The sequence below is a fragment of the Gobius niger genome (assembly GCF_951799975.1).
Source record: "Gobius niger genome assembly, chromosome: 6".
Classification (NCBI taxonomy): domain Eukaryota; kingdom Metazoa; phylum Chordata; class Actinopteri; order Gobiiformes; family Gobiidae; genus Gobius; species Gobius niger.
The window spans coordinates 30,359,037-30,381,152 of NC_136857.1; the positions used below are offsets into that span (position 1 = coordinate 30,359,037).

General features: G+C 45.5%; 1 protein-coding gene across 1 annotated transcript; it reads right to left on the bottom strand.

Annotated features, from left to right (window-relative positions):
• Positions 1 to 873: 873 nt before the first annotated feature.
• Positions 874 to 21,380, bottom strand: LOC306964135 (glutamate receptor U1). Its single transcript, XM_079558047.1, has 9 exons — positions 21,281 to 21,380; positions 13,728 to 13,759; positions 12,355 to 12,534; positions 10,683 to 10,906; positions 7,777 to 7,874; positions 7,485 to 7,702; positions 5,076 to 5,295; positions 3,237 to 3,478; positions 874 to 1,433 (listed from the first exon to the last, which is right to left on the bottom strand). The coding sequence occupies exons 1-9, from the start codon at positions 21,336 to 21,338 to the stop codon at positions 1,338 to 1,340; spliced, it is 1,368 nt and encodes a 455-aa protein (XP_079414173.1). The 5' UTR covers positions 21,339 to 21,380; the 3' UTR covers positions 874 to 1,337.
• Between the last annotated feature and the right edge of the window lie 736 nt (positions 21,381 to 22,116).

A 22,116-nucleotide genomic window follows, 5' to 3' on the forward strand; every position in this document is an offset into this window, starting at 1 on the left:
TTATGTTGGACTGGTTGGACACTTTATTGGTGGGACTGGAGCTCTATTCACAGCAGATTGTTCAGTAGAAGCAAAAAACCTCAGTCGTAGCTGGCGCTAGCTAGCGTTAGCATTATTATTCATGTATTTATGGGCTGTTGAACCATGTTGCTCCTCTCCCTGTCTTTGTATCTTTATTTAGTAGAAAACTATATCAATAATTCAGCATTTGTTAAAGTAGTTTTTGAATAATTAGAGAAAGTTTAGATTTTTGTCCAAATTGTTTTTCCCCTTAACTGTTTTAAAAAATGACCATATATGACCGATTTCAGAGATGCCGTCTGGATCTATATGCTTGTTAAGTGGTGACGTCACAGCTCTACTTCCGGGTCCGCAGATGTGCGAGAAACTATAAAAAACTCTTTAATATCACAATCAATATTTCTGGAACTCAACAGAGAGTTACTGAACATACTTATTTATCAGACCCATTAGCCAAAAATGCTGAACCTACTGCTATAAAAGTAATATTTACCAAAATCGCAACATCCGGGTTAGCGGAGATAAATGCTAACACCGCAGCAGCTACGCTAACCCCGGAAGTAGTGACTTTAGTTACTTTTTTAGCAGTAGGTGCAGCATTTTTGGCTAATGAGTCTGAGAAATAAGTAGGTTCACTAACTCTCTGTTGCGTTTCAGAAACATTGATGGTTGTTTTTAAGAGTTTTTAATGTTTTTTTCTCTCGCATATTTGCCGGTCTGCTAGTACCCGGAAGTGGAACGTCACACCACACTTGTTGCCAAACCTTTTCCAGTGTCTATAGCTGCAAACCTGTATTGTAACTATGTTGACCTCATCGTCCCTGATAAGTAAATATATAAATAAATTCAATGTCTGACACAAGAGAAAGGTTTATTGGTGAATTTAAATTGAACAAAAATCATTGTTTTTTCACAAAGTAGAAATACATTTTATTCACAGCTTTATTCTAGTATTAGTTTACATCACTATCTATGCAACGCTGAGGTTAAAAAGACTTGTCCTCACGTGGTGTCAGAAGGTTAAAATATACTGGAGAGTTTAAAGAAGTTTACAAAGCCTGAATATCAAAATGCACATATTCAAAGTTCTAAGACTTTCAACTGACGCAAAGCAACAAAAAAAAGAGATAAGTTACAACATTTGGGGATTTTTTTTGTTTTCCTATTCCTTTTCTAATCAAAAACACAGAAGAAGAAATCGGAGTTGGAGGATTGTTGCATCATCGAACTCACGAAGACTGTGAAGCGGAGCTAACGCAGACTAACGGAGAGAGACAGGCACTATACTGACAGGAGCCCCGGGAGCTGCAGGAGGTTCAGGCTTTGCTCTTGTCGGACTCCGGCTCTGTGCTGTCCGCCGTCCCTCCGAACCGCCGGCCCAGCTCGGACGTCAGCACTGAGCAGCAGGACCTCTGCGGGAAACAAAGACTGAGACTTTAGGAAGTGACTGTGGAGTCCTTTTATCACGAGGTACTTTTACTTCTAGAGCAGTACAAAGAACTCTTTAAAGGTGCATTATGGAACTTCTTACACGGGACAAAACTGTTGATATTAGTTGAAATTAGACCCATCAATGAGCGGCTGTATGGGTGGTCAGCATGACTTTCTATCCCAGTAGCCTCTCGGACGCTCCAGGATCAATTGTTTTCTGGATAAATGTATGTGTGACCATGGATGTGGTTCCATCAGCAGAGAAAACCTAGCAAACCCTTAAAGGGACTATGCAGAGTTTAAAAATGTTAAAATTGTGTATTTTCCTCCCTCTATTTGTTCCAGCCATGTCTTAATGTGTAGAATGAGCTCAGACCAATTCGCCACAACTGCCTCTAAAATCCTGCACAGTCACTCAAAAAGTTGTTAATTCGGGTCTGAAGTGCCGTCATGCACGAGCTTAATATAGAAGCTGCAGTTACATGTATAACCTGAGATGGCAGTAGTGAGTATAAAATCACAAACTTGCATCTAGCCCCTTTAAAGCAATTGGTCCAAGAGCCCCAGACTGGACATAGAAATCACAGAAATGAGCCTGTTCCTACCAATGTGCACATTTTGATGCCGGAGGTGCTCGTTGGATCTTGATCGTTGTACCAGGTGCTCTTCGGGAGAAACGGGCAGGAGCAGATCAAATCTTGGGCCTTCCACGAGGCCTCCTCCCAATAGGACATGCCTGGAACACCTCCTGAGGGAGGCGACCAGGAGGCTCCGAAACAGATGCCATAGCCACCTCAGCTGGCTCCTTTTAACGTGAAGGAGCAGCGACTTTACTCCGAGCTCCTCCCGGGTAACTGAGCTCCTCACCCGATCTCGAAGGGTTCGACCGCTTGTCCTTTCGGTCGTTACCCAAATCACATGACCCAACCATAGGTGAGGGTGAGAACGTAGATTGATAAAAATCTCGTAAATCGAGAGCTTTGCCCCCGACTCAGCTCCCTCTTCACCACAACAGTCCGATGCAGCGACCGCATCACTGCTGATGCCGCACTGAGCCTCTAGCCTTGTCCTCTAGCCCATGCACTTCCTCTGCTTTGGTCCTACTCTTGGGGGTGTGTGGCCCCAATGGTCTATACCTGCTTCTAAATTCCTCCAATAATAGCTCCTATGTCCTGATCTCAGCTCCTATCTTGTCATGGGATGAGGTCAACTGTTAGAGCCCTCTACAGTTAGGAACTAGAGCTTCAGGGATGGTACATACAGCTCCCTAAAGGAGATATGAGAGGAAGCACAGGTTCCTTTCCCGACCTCCTTCCTCACTGACGGCACAAGTCGGAGGCTTATTGCCATTGCTGATGCACATTCTTACCAATTTGCTCAATTCGGATGCACCCATAGTTTAACACCTTCACAATGGAAGCAGTGCTGAAAATGAAGTAAAGCCGACACATAAAAAGTGTTTCCAAACTTTTGATGGTACTGTATGAACATACTGTATTTCGACATGTGTTGCCACGTCATGCCCCGGTTCCTCCAGCACTGATGTGTGACAGGCCCATGTTATAGTTGAATGCTCACTTTCCCAACATCATTACAATGAATATACTGGTTTTGTCAAAACTGAAAGTGGAAATACCACAGTCCTGTCCACATCTGTCATGCTCCTCAGCTACAATTAATTGATTTGATTCCCTGGAACATTTACTGTGCCCAAGATGAGCGACGACGGACTTTTATCTTTATAATGTGAAAAAGCAGCCATCTTTTGCGATAGACCCTCTGACCTTGTCGTCTCTGGCCTGGCGGTGGGCTTTGGACAGCAGCTCCAGCAGGGCCAGGAGCACCCCAAGGCCCAGGCCCAGCCCCAGCAGAACGAACAGCCCGCGCAGGTCGTGGGCCTCCAGGGAGCCCCCCTCGTGGTCCACCATGCAGCTGCGCGACCACCACTTGTTCCGCAGGTGGGCCAGCGTTCCCGCCTCGCTCAGCTCCAAGATGGCGATGGAAATGTTCTTCAGCAGAGAGAAGCCTGCAGAGGGAGCGGAGTTAGACACAGATTTTGGGACAGTTTTCTCTCTTCAAACATTAACCTGGAAACAAATACATGGCCTGATTTTCATAAGCTGCTCTGATTTATATGGGATTTTTTCTCCAAATTATTTTTTCTCACATTGTTGCGACGACATCTGCACTTTAAAGCTGCATTTTGCAACTTTTTAAGCAGAAAAAAAGTTATCTACTGTGTACAGTAGATAGGAGCACCCCCTTTGGATGAAAATAGCAGCTCTCGTCCATTGAAATGAATGGGCAGAGATTGTCTGAGAACTTCGAATTAGTTTTTTGGGGTTTCTGGAAGGTTTTCTCTGGAACTGTCCTCATTGTTACAAAAGTGTGTGAAATACGGGGGGCTGCGGGGGGTCCGACCCCCCCTGATTAACCCATCAGACCCCTGGGGCCAGATGGTTAGGGCGAAGGCAAACGTGGTAGGTAGCAAAGGTGCAGACACAAGCGCACTCTGGTCGGCGGTGTATGCGAGCTGGCCGTGGGTTGACCATGAGCTGGGGTCGGCCGTGATTGGTAATGAATTCAGTTAGGCTAGTGTTATCGCACCCTACGCTCCGCATGTCTCTGTCCCCAATTACTATCTTGGAAAGAAACCCTTGAGACCTGCACGGGAATGGATTTCAGGGGACTGGCCTCCCCTGGCCATGCAGGGGAGTCTCGGGTCCCAACAGGTTTTTTAAAGGCCAACACCGAGCGCACACCAGAACACAGCACGCCTGTACTAACACTGGAGCGCTGCGTAACAACACTTCAAAGGCTTTCCTCACACCGTGCAGCGTTTTAAACACTCGATTTATCAAACATAAAATACAACACGGAGGGGCAAAAGCAGCCTGTCAAGGTGCACCAGCGTGGAGATGGAGTCTGCATCACCCCGGTGTTCACTGGTGGTGATGCGTAAAAGGCTGCGGTCGTGTCCATGTGCTCCTAACATGCTCTTGTCTCCTTTATTCAGGACATGCCGGAAAGGGTCCTGCAAGTCCCGCGGGAATTCCCGTCCCATGCAGGTCTCTAAACCCTAGTCCTCAACAAGTGCACTGCGTGTCGATAGACCTGACATTTATTCAGTTGTTTGCTTGCATTGTAACACACAACATTGCAAAGGCTCTGTAGAGAAAATGTATATCTTTATAGTGCAACAATTCGGAGAAGGGGACCCCCCCGAATACAAGGGTATTTTGTACACTAGTTACACATACATTCCATCCAGAAAACCTACCAGAAACCCTAAAACACCTGAAATAAAATGGCAGAAAAGTTATGTTAAAAACTAATAAATACAACAGATCCAGGTAAATAAGTTGTAAGTACTAATGTCGTTGAGTCAGTCTGTTCCTTTTCGTAATGTAGTGAACCTGCTGCTGCTGTGTCTGCAGTGAACCGATTTTATAATGAACTGATTTTAAATGTATTGGAATGTATGAGTGGAATGTATGAGCAAGCCAAAGACAAATTTCTGCCATCATTGTGCATGGTGGACAATAAAGTTTTTCTATTCTATTCTATTCTATTCTATGGTGAAGACTCCATAATCTTTCCTGTGGTTGAACCCTTGTATGTACCCGGTGCCGCCGCGATGCTGTACGCCCGCTCCGACACCACCTCCTCCGAGCGGGTCAGTTTGCAGTAGCGCGCCACCGCCAGGTCCAGGGACACGGCTTCACCGATGAACGCGAAGTTCCCCTCCTGAGCGCGCCTCACGCCCTCCGCCGTGCTGGACACGAAGCTCCGCCTCTTCTCCATCTGCTCGTACATGCGGTGGTACAGGGGCACCTTGGACGTCTAAACAGAGAAGTTCACCGGGTTGCATGGCACAATACTGAGGAACAGGTGCATGAACTAAGTGTGGATGTTGATGCTGTGACCAATATCGAAACATCACAAACCCACAACAGTATGATCTACACATCTAAATCTGCTACTAATGTGCAGCTGCATGACATGAGGAAGGCGTTTGCTACTTGGTTATTATTTGCAAATGTGTGCTGATGTGCAAACAATCTCCCTGGATTAAACCTGGCAAGAGGTCTGAGTACAGTCCCCGTCAAAAGTTTGGAAACGGCTTTTCTTCATTTCTAACACTATTTCCATTGTTTGATTCTCATTGAAGACACTGAACCATGGATGAACACATGGGATTATGTAGGGAACAAAAGAGGCTGAAATAATGTGTGAAATAATGAGAGGCAACTGCCTGCAGGCCTCCACTGTGAGGTCGCTGCCGGTGCAGGCTCCACTGTTAAGACTGGAAGTGCGTGCTTTTTTTGGGTGGGTAAGGGGGCGATTTTTTTTTTGCGTATGATAAGAAAGGCCAGAAAGGCCAGTTGCCGACATCGGCAGCCAATGATAAGTGGAGCTCCAACCATGGCGTCACCACAACAACACAACGCTAGTTTAAACTAATCAGGTGGGGGTTAAGAGGATAATAGAGGTGTATTCGTACATCGTACCCTAACCCTAATCCAAGCTAACCGTATACCTGACCTTAATCCTAACCTTAAGGATAGTGGAGTTTGACAAACTAACCCTTATCTTACCATAGCTCTAACCTTGAGGAGACTAGATGCAAGTTGGCCATTTTATACTCACTACTGCCACCTCAGGTCATACGTGTAACTGCAGCTTCTATATTAAGCTTGTGCATGACAACACTTTAGACCTGAATTAGCACCTTTTTGAGTGACAGTGCAGGATTTTAGAGGCAGTTGTGGTGAACAGGTCTGAGCGCATTGTGCACATTGGGACATGGCTGGAACATGTAGGGGGAGGAAAAAACATCATTTTAACATTTTTTAAACTCCGTATAGTCCCTTTAAGGATAGTGGAATTTATAAATGGTGTCTTTCAGGCGTTAGTATGAATCTGACCGATCAGGGAGTCGATAATCCCGTGCATTTCCCGTCCTGACAGTGGAGGCGGCGTGAGAGTGGAGCCTGCGGCGGTAGGGACCTCACAGTGCAGGCCTGTAGGCAGCACCCTTTATACTGTTTGTTTTCTCCATGAGCTTCATAAGGTCCGTGTCAGTGAAACGGTTCTGTGAAGTCCAAACCATTTCTGTGACGACATCGTGAAACCATTGAGAAAATGTCAAAAGAGCAAAGCAGGAATCAAAGCAAAAGGAACAATTGATTTCACCTTTTTTTTGTTTCAAATTGTGTAAATGTAAATGTTCTTGGAATAAAATAAAAAGCAATAAATAAATAAATAAAAACATTTCCAAACTTTTGACCAGTGCTGTACTACAGAGCAAACAACATTAGCCCAGTACAATCCATGTGGAATAGTTTATGATGAAACAGTTTTGTGAAGAGGGCGCAGCATCGTTCAATCCAATCACAGCCAAGTCTAAAAATAACAGCCTTCCAAAAAATATGTAGCTTTGAAAACATTTCCTTTATGTTTGCAAGTGTGTGGCAGTTGAAATGGTGCCTCCATCATCATCCTCTGGTTAAAGGAACAGACCACCATTTTTCCATACCGTGATATGTTCTCACCTGAGCTTAGACGAGTTGATGCGTACCTGTCCGGTCTTTATTCGTGCCCTCAGTCACGCAAAAAAGATGTTGTTAGCATTTGGCCTCTCCCAGTGTATTCCTATAGCTCCAAACGGGGGTGAAGTTAGAAGCGAGCGAGCTCTTCCATGGGCACAAAGACCAGACAGGTACACATCAACTCGTCTAAGCTCAGGTAAGAACATATCCCAGTATGGAAAACAGTGGCCAGTTCCTTTAACAGATCTGAATAAAATGTGAAATGTAAAGTTTCCCAATACTGCCACGTGATTGGCCAGAACCACCAACGGATTGAAAGGAATCAGCCTGAGCAGTTTAAGATGAATTCCTTCATGTTTGTGGCCTCATAAATATCAGGAGAGTTCAGTTTTGGGGCAGGAGGGGTTTCAGATGTCTTCAAATGACACTGATGATGAGCTATGCCTCTACCAGCACCTACACCAATAAGCCTGACGGTACCTTGAAGAACTGGGAGGTGGAGCCTCCCTCCACGGCGCCGTACTCGATCAGATCCTGGTTGGCCAGGTCACTGAAGGTCGTGATGGAGGCGTGCTTTTTGTCCGTGTGGATCATCGCGTAGAAATTGGCAAAGTAACACGCCAGGAGCACAACAGCAAATATCCACCAGATGGCGCTGATGACACGTCCTCCCAGAGCCTTGGGGTGAGGGCCGGCGCCTGAAGGAGGAGGAGGAGGAGGAGTGAGCCCGGAGCTTCTCACCGTGTGTTTCTGAGCGACAGCGTGAACTCACCCTGCAGAGTGAGCGCGCCGGTGATGTACCAGAAGCTGTGCAGCAGAGTGAACGTGTGCTGCTCCTTGTCCGGGTCGGCCCACTCCGACGGACTCATCCTGCAACACAATCACATTCTCTGTCAGCCAACATGTTCATTCAACAAACTCAGCCAAGAACAGCAGAAAAAACGCTTACGATGGACAAATAGTCAATGCACTTTTACATCAGGGGGTCAGAGGGTCCTCCCCCTGGAAATTTTGGACTCATTTCCCCATATTTTGTTCATATGAGGTTATAATATGTAAATTTAGTAGGATCATAATGCCAGCATTACGTCAGTTGCTTTTTCAGGAACTCCAATGTTAAAATAATCCTGGTAAGAAGTAGTGGCTAAACAGATTTGATCAATTTGAAGCCTCACTGTTTGATCTGTAAGGCTTTGTGAGCGGGACATGGCAGAAGGCAGCAAATATTTTATAGTTTCTTGACAAAATCCCAAGACACAATTCAAAAAATAAGCAACCTTAAAGGGGGAGTTTCGATGTTAAAGGGGGGGTATTATGCAAAATGGACTTTTTCAAGCTTTACATCATGTTATTAAGTCATTCCCTCATTAAAAACATGCCTGAAGTGTTGCCTTGGCACATTCACGTATTTTTGAGTAATCTGTAAAAACTCTGGCAGCCATTTTAGGGATAGGTTTGCCTGAGTCCTCCTAGGAACGCCCCCACCTCCTGGAGATGCCTCCGAGCTTTGGTCACCAGCCGAGTAACCAACCACTGCTCCTCAGCAGAACCCCCTCCCCACTGATGCCGCAGACAGCGTGTGGAGGGGGCGTGTCGCAAAGGGGCAGAGGTTCTTAAAGAGACAGAGGCCTATTTCAAGACATTCACTACAGCCATTTTGAGAGAGCAATTTTATACAAGGCAGTTATTCTAATTTACTGCATTTACAGACCAACAGAAGGTTTCGTCATCATTGTAGTGTGATATAGACTGGTGCTCTGTGATTGAAAAAAGCAGAATACCCCCTCTTTAAATTTGTTTCAAAACTAGACACTCTAATACACCTTATGTGTGATTTTGGTATTTCTGTGATGAACTGAACTGGAATAAATCAACAACTTGTGAAAAGTCACGATCTGGACATTTCATCTGGGCATTTAATCACAACCCGGCAGAAATGACCACGCCCTCTATAGTTCTTTGGGTGTTTTTAAAGCCCTGCCCAGCCGGAGGAAGTGAGAGCAGAGGGATCTCCTGCACTGAACAACCATCTCCACACCTTGCGCGTCAGATCGCTCTTCATTTTTTTATCAGTCGGCCTCATAATCACGGACCAACGAGGGCAACAAGCCGGCAGTTTTGTATGATCTAAAAATAGACCTTGTGTCGGCGCAGTTCACCGCGGGTCACCGCATCCTCGGCTCACAACGTATTTTTCTCTCAATAATTCAGCTCTATGTTCTCTGAAAACAACTCATGCCCAGACATTCTCAATAGTCGATGTTCTTTTCTTAAAGGGATATTTCGGGATTTTTGACATAGGGCCTCATTTCCCAGTTATCCAGAGCGTTGCTGATTTCTGGAGATATTTTTTTTGTAATTCATGCATTCATTCTTATGTCTGAAGAGTTTTGTGGCGCTAGGCTAATGCAAGGCTTGTGCATTTCTACAATATCAGCTAGCCTGCATTAAAAACAGTGTGACCCGCTCCACAGAGCACCTGAGGCAAATCACTTATAACACCAGACTAACCATATAAATGTCTGTGTCGATAGAATAATTTTAACCATTTTGCATTTAAAAGAACTTATATTTGAGCAGCATCAGCTTCGTGGTTGTATAAGCTACTCGGCGGTGGAATGATCTGCTAGAAAATAGCCCCTCAAAATGCGATCATTCATGTGATGCAAGGTCAGTTTGTGAGGAAGCTGGCCACGAGGGGTCAAATGGGCAGGCAGGCTCGACAAATATAGCTCTTACAGACATTTATTTATCACCCAAAAGGAACTTCTCAGTGACCCACATGTCACGTACAAAACGGCCCCCTAGTGACTGCCACAGTCAGCTTTTATCCCTCCCCTAATGGGAAAGGACCTCCCACATGTGAGTACAATTAGCTCATTGGGTAAGTTCCAACAATAAGTTTGCTGGCAAGTTTTTGACAAAATACAAACCAAAATCATACACAAAGGAAACCCAAAGCAAAGTTTCCCCCCGCCACATGGTTCAGTCGGAGATTTTAAAATGGCCGACAAAGACCACGCCCTTTCCTTTGTTCCCACCAGGTGGTACAGGTAAATGTGTATACTGAGTACAAACAAAGTTTTAAACCAACAATGTGACACAATTATTAACTTAATAAAATGACTCTGATGGTTATTGTTTGCTAATGGATATATTGCAAATGAAACAATGGAAGCAAAATGACCAAAATACATAATGGGACAAACCCACTTTGTCACACAGTTATATTCCAAAAATGATTCGATCGACACAGACATTTATATGGTTAGTCTGGCGTTATAAGTGATTTGCCTCAGGTGCACTGTGGAGCGGGTCAGACTGTTTTTTATGCAGGCTAGCTGATACCATAGACATGCACTACCGCCATGAAACTCTTCAAATATAAGACATGCATGAATTACAAAAATAATATATATCTCCAGAAATCTGCAACACTCTGGATAAGTAGGAAATGAGGCCCTATGACAAAAATCCTTTAACATCCCTTTAAGCCCCTGTTTTCAGTCCCATCCCAGTGAAGACAGTGAAATGGTCTGGATTGTTGGCGCTCTACAGCTAAATCCCCAAAACAGCTCACATGTGTTAAACATAAATTCCAAATCTAATAACATGGCCAAACTTGTCTAATCCTTTCCCCACACTGTGCCCCTGGCAGATGTGCGGGCCTGGACTCACCGGGACACCAGGAAGATGCACAGGCCCGTGAGGAGGAAGGAGACGAGCAGCCCCACCCACATGTCCGCGGTGAAGGGGGCCAGCAGGCTCAGGGCGCTCTCGTGGGACACCAGATCTTTGTTGAGGATGAAGCCCAGGCCGGTCTGCAGGAAGGGGGTGCTCATGTCCACGTGCCGCTCCCGGACAGAGGTGAGAGTCAGGGGGGCCACAGCCAGGTCAGCCTCCTGGAGGAACAATCAGTGTCACACAGGTCTGAGCCGTGGGTTTGAAAGTGGACACATCATTAAGGCGTCTCGGCATTGATATTCTCTGTTTTATCATTTGTAATGTTTTCTTAAATAGCAGAGGTTGTTTACATATGGTAATTAGCCACAGGCTTTTAGGGTTTCTTCCACACAGCACTTCCAATCCATACAGGGGGAAAACGCAGGAGGAAATGTGCTCTTCTTTGGATTAAAACGAGTTCAACAGTGAGGGAAGAAGTGAAGTTTCATAGACTTTATAGAAGTTTACAGTGACAGCAGGACTGAAGGCAGGGGCCAATCCGAGCATACAGGGGGTCCCTGACAAAGAAACTGTCAGAATAAGCAAAAGTACACATTGTTAGTGAAGAAGGCCCTGCTGGCCCCCTGTCTGGTACACAGACTGGAGCCTTCAAAATACTTTTTTACTTCTAAATTTGATATTAGCCTAAGTCGCACACATTTGCATATTTTGAAAATAAGATGGCAAGGTTGACCTAACTTTGACGTGGGCGACATGAGGCCACTTCGACGGCTTGTACTTGAGAGTTGTATTTACTGACTTACTCTGTTATATAGTTATCCAGGCACTAAAGCTGGTGAAGACTTTGCCTGTGGCTTTTCAAAACTTTCCGATTTGATTTACGCCGTGGTTTACAGCTTGAGCACAGCCTGATAAACACACAGTGGCTCAGCCTAAGCCCACATTTCCTGTGAGATGATATTATGTCAAACTACACATACATCATGAGAAAATCTTGTCAGATTTTTTTTTTCTGACAGAGAGTGCATAACGTGTGAGTGGAATTCATGAAATGGTTTAAAGCTCATGTTGTGGATATGTCCTTTAAAGCAGGGGTGTCCAAACTTTTTTCATGGGGGGCCGCATACTGAATCGTACACAGGGTGAAGGGCCATAGATCGGTGGTTAGTGCCGTAAAACCTTTGACTAGCAGAGGTTTAAATTGTGCCCCACACCTTTATTTCTGCTCAAAACCTTCATGCCAGCTCTGTCTCACAGTACAAGGTTAGTTGTTTGGTTAGAATTGTGTAGAATTATTACATTTCAAATAAAAAGAACTATCTCTGATGATGTGTCCCGATTCAGCAAGAAGGCAGAGGGCCACCAAAAATTGGTCTGAGGGCCGCATTTGGCCCCCGGGCCGCACTTTGGACACCCCTGCTTTAAAGGATTTGGTGACCAATTCAAGCCATTGCTCTGTATTTAACTATTGTCTTTTTGGACCAGGGGTTTGAGACAAACACACTTTCCTTCATCAAGAGAGGAGCTAGTTAGCGAGTGCAAGCTGAAAAATAAAATATGCTGTTTTGTGAGCATGTTGTACCAGACTGAAACATCTGAAATGCTGCTGAACAACATTGTAACCTGGTCCAAAGTGAGTGTGCCGAGTGTGAGAGTTTGGACGCACCCCCCTGATGACCTCTCCGATCATGCCGTTCCAGTTCCCACTCTGGTCCATGACTCCGTAGCGTCCGTCTTTGACCACGTGGATCTTGTAGGTGAAGCCCACCCTTTTGGACAGCTCGGTCAGCAGGTCCATGCAGTAGCCTTCCAGCTCGGTGCCTCTGCTCGTGGCGTACGGCTCCTCCTGCACAACGGCACCACAACTTTCAACTCAACCAAAAATGTATTATTACAGTCTAAGCTTTGGGCTTTGAGTGACTGGCCCTAGGGCACTGTGGAGGCTAGTTGCCGCTCAGCCCGCCTCACGGGGGCGGAGTTTCACTCCTTCACCTCTTCTGCAAGAGGAGACTGAGTCGCCGTCATGGATTCTCTCTCAAATGGAGTACTGAATGTGATTGGGAGTGAGGTATGACACTCGACTGTAGGGGTAAGCAAGTTAGTTTTGTGGTGGGCCAATTTTCAGACTTATCAAGAGTCCAGGGGCCCAATTGTGGCCCAAAGTAAAGCCCCACATCCTCCAAATCCCAGTGTTGTTCATCATATCTGTCACAATAGGAGGTTTGGGGGCGTCACTTAGGGCATTTTAAAATAATTGTCTGTATTTTCCATATTTTTAAGACACTTTATCCCTGATTTGTGTAATAATATTCCTCCAAACCATCTCGGGGCCCAGAGGTTCTATGCTGCAGGGCCGGTTTTTGCCCCTGGGCCTAACGTTGCTTACCACTGCTCTACAGGGTTGGACCAAGCCAAAGCGAATGGCCATGCTCATACATCTCAGTAAGGTAAGAAATAATAATAGTAATAATTGCAAATGTACTGCAGGTTGCTGTTGGACCCCACAATAAATGGGAGTGGTGTTAGTGCAGGATAGTTCCATGACTCGTTCACTGTATTTTACGGATAGTTTCCCCTCTCCACTAAAAAATGTTGCTTCTTTTACACCCCTTTGAAAGCACCCCTTCTCTCTGGCTGAGATGTTTTTGAAAGTGTTCGACAAAGCCTTTGTGGGTAAAGTTGTTGTGTCCACCACTTTAAACCACCAAGTAAAGATGACGACTTAAACAACTCTTCTCTATAAAACAATAGAAAATACATTACATGACTTAACCAAACAACAAAGCGAAAAACACTGCGTCAGAGCCGATCAGCAACAGATTTCTTGAAGGATTTCGACCGGAGACATTGCAGACTGATGTTACATGTAGTCATGTCTCTGCAGGCCCAGGAGAACGATGTACGACGAGGAAATCTACTGCACGTTCACTCTATAAAGCGGAGATTTGTTTTGGGGAAATCCGACGGGAGACAAACTGCCCGGGCGGCACAGGGGAGGGGTAAGAAAGTGACTGTGGGCTGTGCTGAAAGGGAGAGTACCTTTATGGTAGTGATGGAGAGCTCCTTGGCATCTGAAACAGAAGAACAAAGGGTGCGCGTAAATCTGGCTGTTATAAAGCATGTCAACATTAATGAAGCGTGACAGTCAGGGGGGATTAGACCTGGGCCCGAGCTCCCGCACTCTGCTCCGTAAATAAGCCGGGCCCGCACAAAGACCGTCTTGTTGTTGGTGGATGTTTTTTTTTTGGGGGGACCAGGGTTATTTTTGGTGGGGGGCCCCGCGGGGAGGGATCAAAAGGGGCCCCCTCCTTCAGGATGTTTTCCAGCTTTGTTTCTCCAGGATCAAGAGCCGCGACGGCTCTCACAGTCCCCCCCCCCACCCACCCCACTTCGGAACCCTGACTCAGAGGAGGCTTTTGTCTGCAGCTGGGACCAGTCGTGTTCCCAGGGAGTCCGCCGAGTGCCAAGGACTGCTCTGAACCAGCTCCAAACCTCTAGCGCCGGTCTAAATCTGGTCTGAACCTCATCAGAACCCGGTCCAAATATGGTCCAAGCATCGACAGTCAGCCTGAGACCAGTCTAAAGTCTAAACCCGGACTAAACCAGACCCAAACTCAATGTTAACCTGCGGAATCTGAAGTGGTAACAGTGAAGGCTTCAACTATGGATACAGCCTGAGAGCCCGTCTGTAGAGGAGTAAACAAACTGTTTAAAATATGAAAAATCGAATCCTGTGACGTCACGTGACCGTAACCTAAAAGTGATGGGCTGCTATGGTGGCAACTGTGAAAATACTGATGTTTTTTCTCTTTGTTTATGGTAAATATCACTGTAATTCCCGGGCCTATCCACACAAAACAAAAACTGGCACAAAGTTCAACCTCTTCTCTGTCTGCACAAATGACTAAGGTGAAACCATTTTCTCTTACAGGTGTTCAAAACATTGGTAAGACATTAGTCATTTGAATGCGGCAGAATTGGACCTAATCCCTCTCTAAAAGTGATCATCACAATCATTTGTTTATTTCCTGTTTCTGAGACTGCTTTCCTCTCATAGAGTTATATCGGCACTTGCTCCACCTGGCTTTATGACATCATCACATTCTAGATACTAGAACACAAACGCAACCTATAGTTCAGAGGTCACGGAATGGTGGACCTCGGTCCGGACCTGAACCTTGGACCGGACCTTGGGTCGCTCGGTACTAACGTTAGCACTATGCTACATATGGTAACACTAGCTTAATTTCAAATTGCTTCTACTGGACAATCTGCTGTGAAAATACCTCCATATGGTCCCAATTTAGCCTTTGACTTTGTGTGATAAATATGTTTATAGTATAAAAACAGTTGGTACTATTGCTATGCGAACAGTTAGCAAGTAGGCTAATCCAGGAGACTTTTCAGCATCAGCCTGGTCAATATATTGTTACGAGGTTGGTGGGTGTTCCAGGTCAAATTTACAGGTCGGACGTGGATCTCCGAGATCAAGTAGAGCACAGCATTAGTCCTGTTCGAACACCTTGTTTGTTAATAAATTACTGAAAAAAAGATGGACAAAACAGATTAAATGATGTTTAAAGGCCCTGTACCAGAATTTTGTGGAATAAAATGCATTTTGTCCTTTGTCCTAGAATATTATCTCTGGAATGACAGGTAATAACAATACCAGCACCAAGGCAAACGTTTGGGTACATTTTTTTTTCCAGGACTGAGAGTTTCAAAATTATTGCAATATATGGCTTGTGATATATTGTGATATATTGTGATATATTGTGACATATTGTGATATATTGTGACATATTGTGACATATTGTGATATATTGTGATATATTGTGACATATTGTGACATATTGTGATATATTGTGATATATTGTGATATATTGTGACATATTGTGATATATTGCCAAATGGCGATTGTCCCAGCCTTACTTCCGATATAAACATTAAAAAAGGCAGTCCCTTCAAATAAATAAAAATAAATAAATAAATGGGACAATGTTCATGTTACTTTTCATATTGTCAAAATAAAGCTTCACTGAAAGTATTTCTTTTATTATAATTATTAAAGTGAATTATTGATTTATTGATTGGCTGGTTGGCTGGTTGATTGAAGGATTGATAGGTTGCTAGACTGAACCAGGAAAAGTCCCACAGTGATTGCGAACCCCTTTCCCAAGCCTCTAAATGGGCCCCTATTGTACGCTGCTGGAAAACAACCGCGCACCCACGGAACCTGCCATGTTCCCAGGGCCCCCAGGGAACGCCAGGACGGCACTTCAAGAGCCAGTCTGAACCCGCTCGGAGCCCGCGGCCCGAGCCCAGCCGGCAGACCTGAATGGGTCAGATGAAGGCGATGACAGTCCATGTTCAGAGCGCGGCGGGGACCGTGGCCCCTCCGCTGGTGAGAACGGCCCCAGGGCTGTGAGAAGGGCCCCGGGGACGAGCGCTGCCAACACTGAGGAGTCAAGTGAGAGACTGACCCCTCGGTGTGGGCAGACTGAACCTCTCAGTGTGGTCAGCCAAGGCTCGGCGGGTCCTGAAACCGCTCCAACACACACACACACCAGGGAGAACAGCTCTAAAACCACAGAGCGACAGGAAAACACGACGAGCGGCGGCAAAGGCCAGACACTGCGGGTTAAGGGGAGAGAAAAATCCTTTGGAGATATTCATTTGAAACCTTTGTTGTTGTAGATTACAGACATAAACATGAGCAATAGGGCGGGGACAAAATATTGCATTGTACCGCAGTACGTCATGCTGCAAGATCACGTATTGATACTTTCAAGTATCGCAATACTTTCAATACTTGTGTTAGGAGCATTTGTATCATCACTCCTTTGATTCTCAGTAACAGTTACACAGGACCCGGTTACATTTGTGTTAAAGCATTTTTCAATAAATGTCATTTGGTTTATGAACTATTCCTTTAAAGAGGGGGGGTATTATGCAAAATCGACTTTTTTAAGCTTTACATCATGTTATTATGTCATTCCCTCATTAAAAACATGCCTGAAGTGTTGCCTTGGCACATTCACGTATTTCTGAGTAATCTGTAAAAACTCTGATGGCGGCCATTCTAGGGATAGGTTTGCCTGAGTCCTCCTAGGAACGCCCCCACCTCCTGGAGACGCCTCCGAGCTTTCGTCACCAGCCGAGTAACCAACCACTGCCCCTCAGCAGAACCCGCTCCCCACTGATGCCACAGACAGCGTGTGGAGGGGGCGTGTCGGAAAGGGTCAGAGGTTCTTAAAGAGACAGAGGCCTATTTCAAGGCATTCACTACAGCCATTTTGAGAGAGCAATTTTATACAAGGCAGTTATTCTAATTTACTGCATTTACAGACCAACAGAAGGTTTGGTCATCATTGTAGTGTGCTATAGACTGGTGCTATGTGATTGAAAAAAGCACAATACCCCCTCTTTAACACATTTAGTGTTTAGTTTGTGAAATTGGATACTGGATCGTAACAAAAGGGGATCGTCCCAGCCCTATTGAGCAAACTTTAAAATATTATTAGGTTGCGGCTACTTTAAAGGGGCTATTTCACACTCACTACTGCCACCTCAGGCCATACGTGTAACTGCACCTTCTGTATTAAGCTCGTGCATGACGGCACCTGTGAACAGGTCTGGGCTTTTAAACTCTGTATAGTCCCTTTAAGATGCATTTTTAGACGTTGGCCCAGCTCCTTATCAGCTGACGCACTGTTCGTCGGGCCTCAAGTCTCTGAGGGGCCCCACACTGAGGCCAATGTGACTGAACAGCATTGTACAGTATTTGTGCTGCTGACAAAAGCGGCCCATATTTAATGAGAACAATGTGAAAGAAGAGCTACAGAAATGTGACCGATGGGGGGGACGCAGAGCTCAAATTACCACCCTGAATTTAACTATAAGAGTGTTTATACAGCATGATCTGTGATGTCATGATACAGAGGTCAAAACAACAACTCTGCTTCGCGTATGGGGTCACACACCGTAAACTCAAGGAGACTTAGCGGGTTAAGACGTTTTTTTTTTCAGAGCTCTTTTTTGTATTAATCATAAACATTTATTTTCTACTTCAATAAATTCTACTCTACAATGTGAAAAGGTAGGAAACAAGAACATGAACTGTAACTCAGCAGTTCAACTGTAACTGCTGAGTTACAGTTGAAGCTACAGTTTCCTGTATAAAGAGATTGGAGAAACAGCACACAGTGAGAGGGAAAATGATGTGAACCCTTTGGAATTTGTCTAATTTCTGCCTAAATTGGTCTTAAAATGGGGCCTGATCTTTATCAAAATCACAAGAATGAGTAAAGAGTGTCTGCTTAAACTAATACCACCCAAACATTTGCATTTGATCATAATTTTATTGGCCATAACATATAAACAATTAGCTAACTAGACAAATTGATGCAGACATTTAGAGTCAGGTGTGAGCCGACCTGAAGTCCAATCACTGAGGTGTGGCTTAAAGCTGCCCATTCCACTGAAAAACACACACTAGTGAAGAATTGTCCCTTGTTGAGAAGCATTGTCTGGTGTGGAGCTCTCTGAAGATCAAGAATGGTTGTGTAAAGCTGGAATGGTTGTATAAAGCTGGAACAGGTTACAGAGCCATCTCTAAAAATGTTCATGTTCATAAATCCATGGTTTGACAGACTGTCTATAAATGGAGACAGTTCAGCAAGTTGGGTGAAGTGTCCAAGGTCACAACGACATTGTGCACCTGCAGGATTCGAACCTCCGACCCTCAGGTCACAAGATGACACGCTCTACTCTCTGCGCCACCCTCACCCCCTCACTATGATGCAGTGGGGGCTGTTTTGTTGCCTCAGGGCTTGGACATGGCGCTGTCATCAATGGAAAAATGAACTCAAGTTTATCAAGATATTTTTGCAGAAAGGCTTGAGGCCATCTGTCCAACAGCTGGAGCTCAACAGAGGATGGAGCTGCAACAAGACAATGACCCAAAGCACAAAAGCAAATCCACTTCAGAATGGTTTCAGAAGAATAAAGTTCACATTCTGGAATGGTCCAGTCAAAGTCCTGACCTAAACACCATTGAGATGCGGCAGGACCTCAAGATAACCATTCACACCTGACATCCCAGGAATCTGCTGAACTGCAACAGTTTTGTAAAGAGGTATGGTCCAAGATTCATCCTGATCGCTGTGAGCGTCTAATCTGCAACTACAGGAAACATCTGGATGAAGTTATGAAGTTCCCAAAGAAGGGTTCACATACTTTTTCTTCCCACTGTATTTTACAGTGATGTAGCTGCGCTATAGGGAGAGCCCAGGACAGAGCAGAGCTGCTTTTGGACTTTCATTACGGTGCGGTTGTCAATCCGTCAAAATGATGGACGGCCACAATTTTCCATCCATCCATTTTCCATCCAGCAGTCTAAGCGGAGATGCTCAGACTTCTCCATCCATGCACACCTCCTTCAGCTGTTCTGGGGGTACCCTGAGACGAGACCAGGCCAGCTCAGAGACATAGGGCCTCCAGTGTGTCCTGGGCCTTCCATGAGGCCTCCTCCCAATGCATGCCTGGAACACCTCCGAGCCACCTCAGCTGGCTCCTCTCATTGCCTGTATCAGCAATCTTGTCCTTTTGGTCATTACCCAGATCTCATGACCATAGGTGAGGGATCAAAGATTCCTCCCCTTCGCATTCTCAGCCTACACGACTTGCTTTTATATTCTTTTACATTCTCACAGGATGGAGTCCTGAGGGAAGAGAGAATACACCAATGGTCCTGCTGTAGCGCTGGTACCAAACCATGGTTAGGCCCACACATGATGTAACTCTAGACAGGCTGCTGCCATAGTAATCCCAGAACTCTCAAGAACTCATGTAACCTAATGAGACTCCTATGACTTTTATCAACGTGTCGCCGATCTAACACCAGACAAATGGGAAAGTATCTTGAATAATACAATATTTCACGTTTTCCTGAAGGCAAACACATTTTTACATCTGTTTAGTAAATAAATGTATGAATCCATGATCCATCCATTGTGTTGGCACAGTGACCCTGTAGTACTGTACACAACAGAGCCCAGTGCTTTGGCGGTGGTTGGAATGTCCGCTCTAGTGACTGACAGGTGGATTAACCAGCTGCAGAAAAATGACACAAATGACTCACACTGAAGAGAAACAGCGCCATCTCCGTAGTACAAGCAGAGCTTTCGGAAAATCCCAGCTCACAGGAAGGGGAATGCTTTGAAACAACAGCGGGCGGGGCTGAATAAGGTGGATAGTTGGTGTGTTTGAGGGGAAGAGAAGCCTCAGATCACACAGCGTCTCGGTGAATTATTTATCGTATACGTTCTCCCAAACACCACAGACATACGCCTCACCCACGTCGTATCAAGTCTCCATTGGCTTCCTGTAAAAAGTCCCACTGACTTTAAAATGTTAGTCTTGACCGTCCGGGGCGTTTCCGGCTGTCGCCCCGACTCTGGAACGGCCTGCCCCAGTTCCTCTGTGAGCACAACTCTGTGGACTCTTTTAAAAAAAAACATCTGAAGACTTTTGGTGGATGGATTTTTTTTACTTTTGTCGTCTATTTTATGTTGCTTCTTCTGTCGTTTTAATATTTTTGTAGGTTCAAAGCTGAATAAATCAGGCTGGGAATTAGATATTAAAGGAACAGGCCACCGTTTTTTCCATACTGAGATATGTTCTTGCCTGAGCTTAGACGAGTTGATGCGTACCTGTCTCTGGTCTTTGTGTGTGCGCTCAGTCACACAAAACGACCAAAGATGTTGTTAGCATTTGGCCTCTCCCGGTGTATTCCTATGGCTCCTATGGTGAAGTTGGAAGCTACCACGCTCTTCCACGGGCACAAAGACCAGACATGTACGCATCAACTACTGTAAACTCAGGTAGAAACATAACCTCAGCATGGAAGAACGGTGGCCATTGTTAAGTCAAGACTGGAAAGTTTGGAGTCTGTAGGGGCGACTAAAGTGGAGGTCATTGCATGAGTGGAGCAAAAAACTAATTTAGAGAAAAACGTCGCAAACACACATCCCTACACTCCCAACACTGATCGTCTCTTTGGCCTTCGTATCTTAAACACACCTATCGCTAAAGTTACCTGGAGAAACCCTGGCATCCTCTGTGACCTTTGAGCGTATGAATGTCACCAGCGCTCTCACATTAAGCACTGTTCCAAAATGGACACACAGACACAAAAGGTTGCGTTCATGACATCCCGGAATGTCATGCCATGATCTCAGCAGGAGGGCAGGGGCAGCTCCAAGTTAAAAGTTAAACTCAGGACAACGACCCCTTGTGTTGTCGGAAGTTCATCCTTCAGAGCCGCTCTGAGCAGACAGCAGATGGTCTGAGTCAAGCACAATGCTGCAAAAGCACATTTCACAACAGCCACATCCCCATGAGATGCTTCGACCCCTGAACACCCATTACAATGAAATAGCATCTCCACTGAAATACAGTCTACAGGTGCAGATGAGCTTCAGCACTTCCAGAACGCTGTGCATGAAACAAACCTCCTCCACAGTTGTACAAAAATCCCTCTTCAGGACAAGCCCAGATGTGCTCACCCCCTCACCCCCTCACCCTCTTACCTCCATGGACGGCCAGAGCGCCCAGAGCCAACAGAACCAAAGCCACGCAGCTCCTCATGGTGCGGGGATGACCGCCGTCCCGTCCGTGTGGGAGGAAGAGTGTCCTGGGGGGCTGAGCGGGGCACACTTCACAGTGGAGGAGAGAGGCAGAGACTGGGGTAAAGCCGGGGAGGAGCGGGCTTTTATTAGAGGGGGGGGAGCGGGGGTGAAGGAGGTGCAACATGTGACGTCTGGATCAAACTATTGCATCATGTGAAACGATGCGGAGATGGGAGGGATTAGCTCGCTGGTCAGAAGTGCATTACCGCGGGCGTTAATGGACGTGGATAATTTAGATAGTGCGCCCGAAAAGTCCAACAAATACAAACATACTGTGAAAACTGGCCGCCGTGGTTGCCAGAAATCTACTGTACAAAACCAAGATCTCTGTGTCCGAGTTTATGACTGTTGATTCAAAACAGATGTTCCACATGATTTACAATAGATCTTTCGCAAAAGCCCCTTCCCAGCGTTCGCGAGGTCCGTCAAGCAGTGGAGTTGAGCTCAGGTCAAGTGTGTGTTTTTAGTGCAATCCCAGCGCGACGTCCTCCAGGTCGAGGCTAAATGGGCGGCGATGTGCAGTGGAGGAATATATTTCAAATAATATTATCAATAATTATGCAACGGATGGGACACTATCGAGGCCAAAGCACCGGCCTCATGTGAAATTAGAAAAAAACAACAACAAAGAGTCTTACTTAGGTCTACAAATGAGCAGGGACTTGTCCTGATTAGGGCCGAGTACCGTTTAACGACACCAGTCTGCTATCGGCCAAAAAAGTTTTGGTTCTACTGGT

Excerpts from the sequence above, each read along its gene's own strand:
- LOC306964135 (XM_079558047.1), bottom strand. The coding sequence starts at position 21,338 with ATGAGGAGCTGCGTGGCTTTGGTTCTGTTGGCTCTGGGCGCTCTGGCC. Across the intron at positions 13,760-21,280 it reads CGCTCTGGCCGTCCATGGAG|ATGCCAAGGAGCTCTCCATC; the intron begins GTAAGAGGGTGA and ends CTTCTGTTTCAG. Across the intron at positions 3,479-5,075 it reads CAGCATCGCGGCGGCACCGG|GCTTCTCTCTGCTGAAGAAC; the intron begins GTACATACAAGG and ends CTCCCTCTGCAG.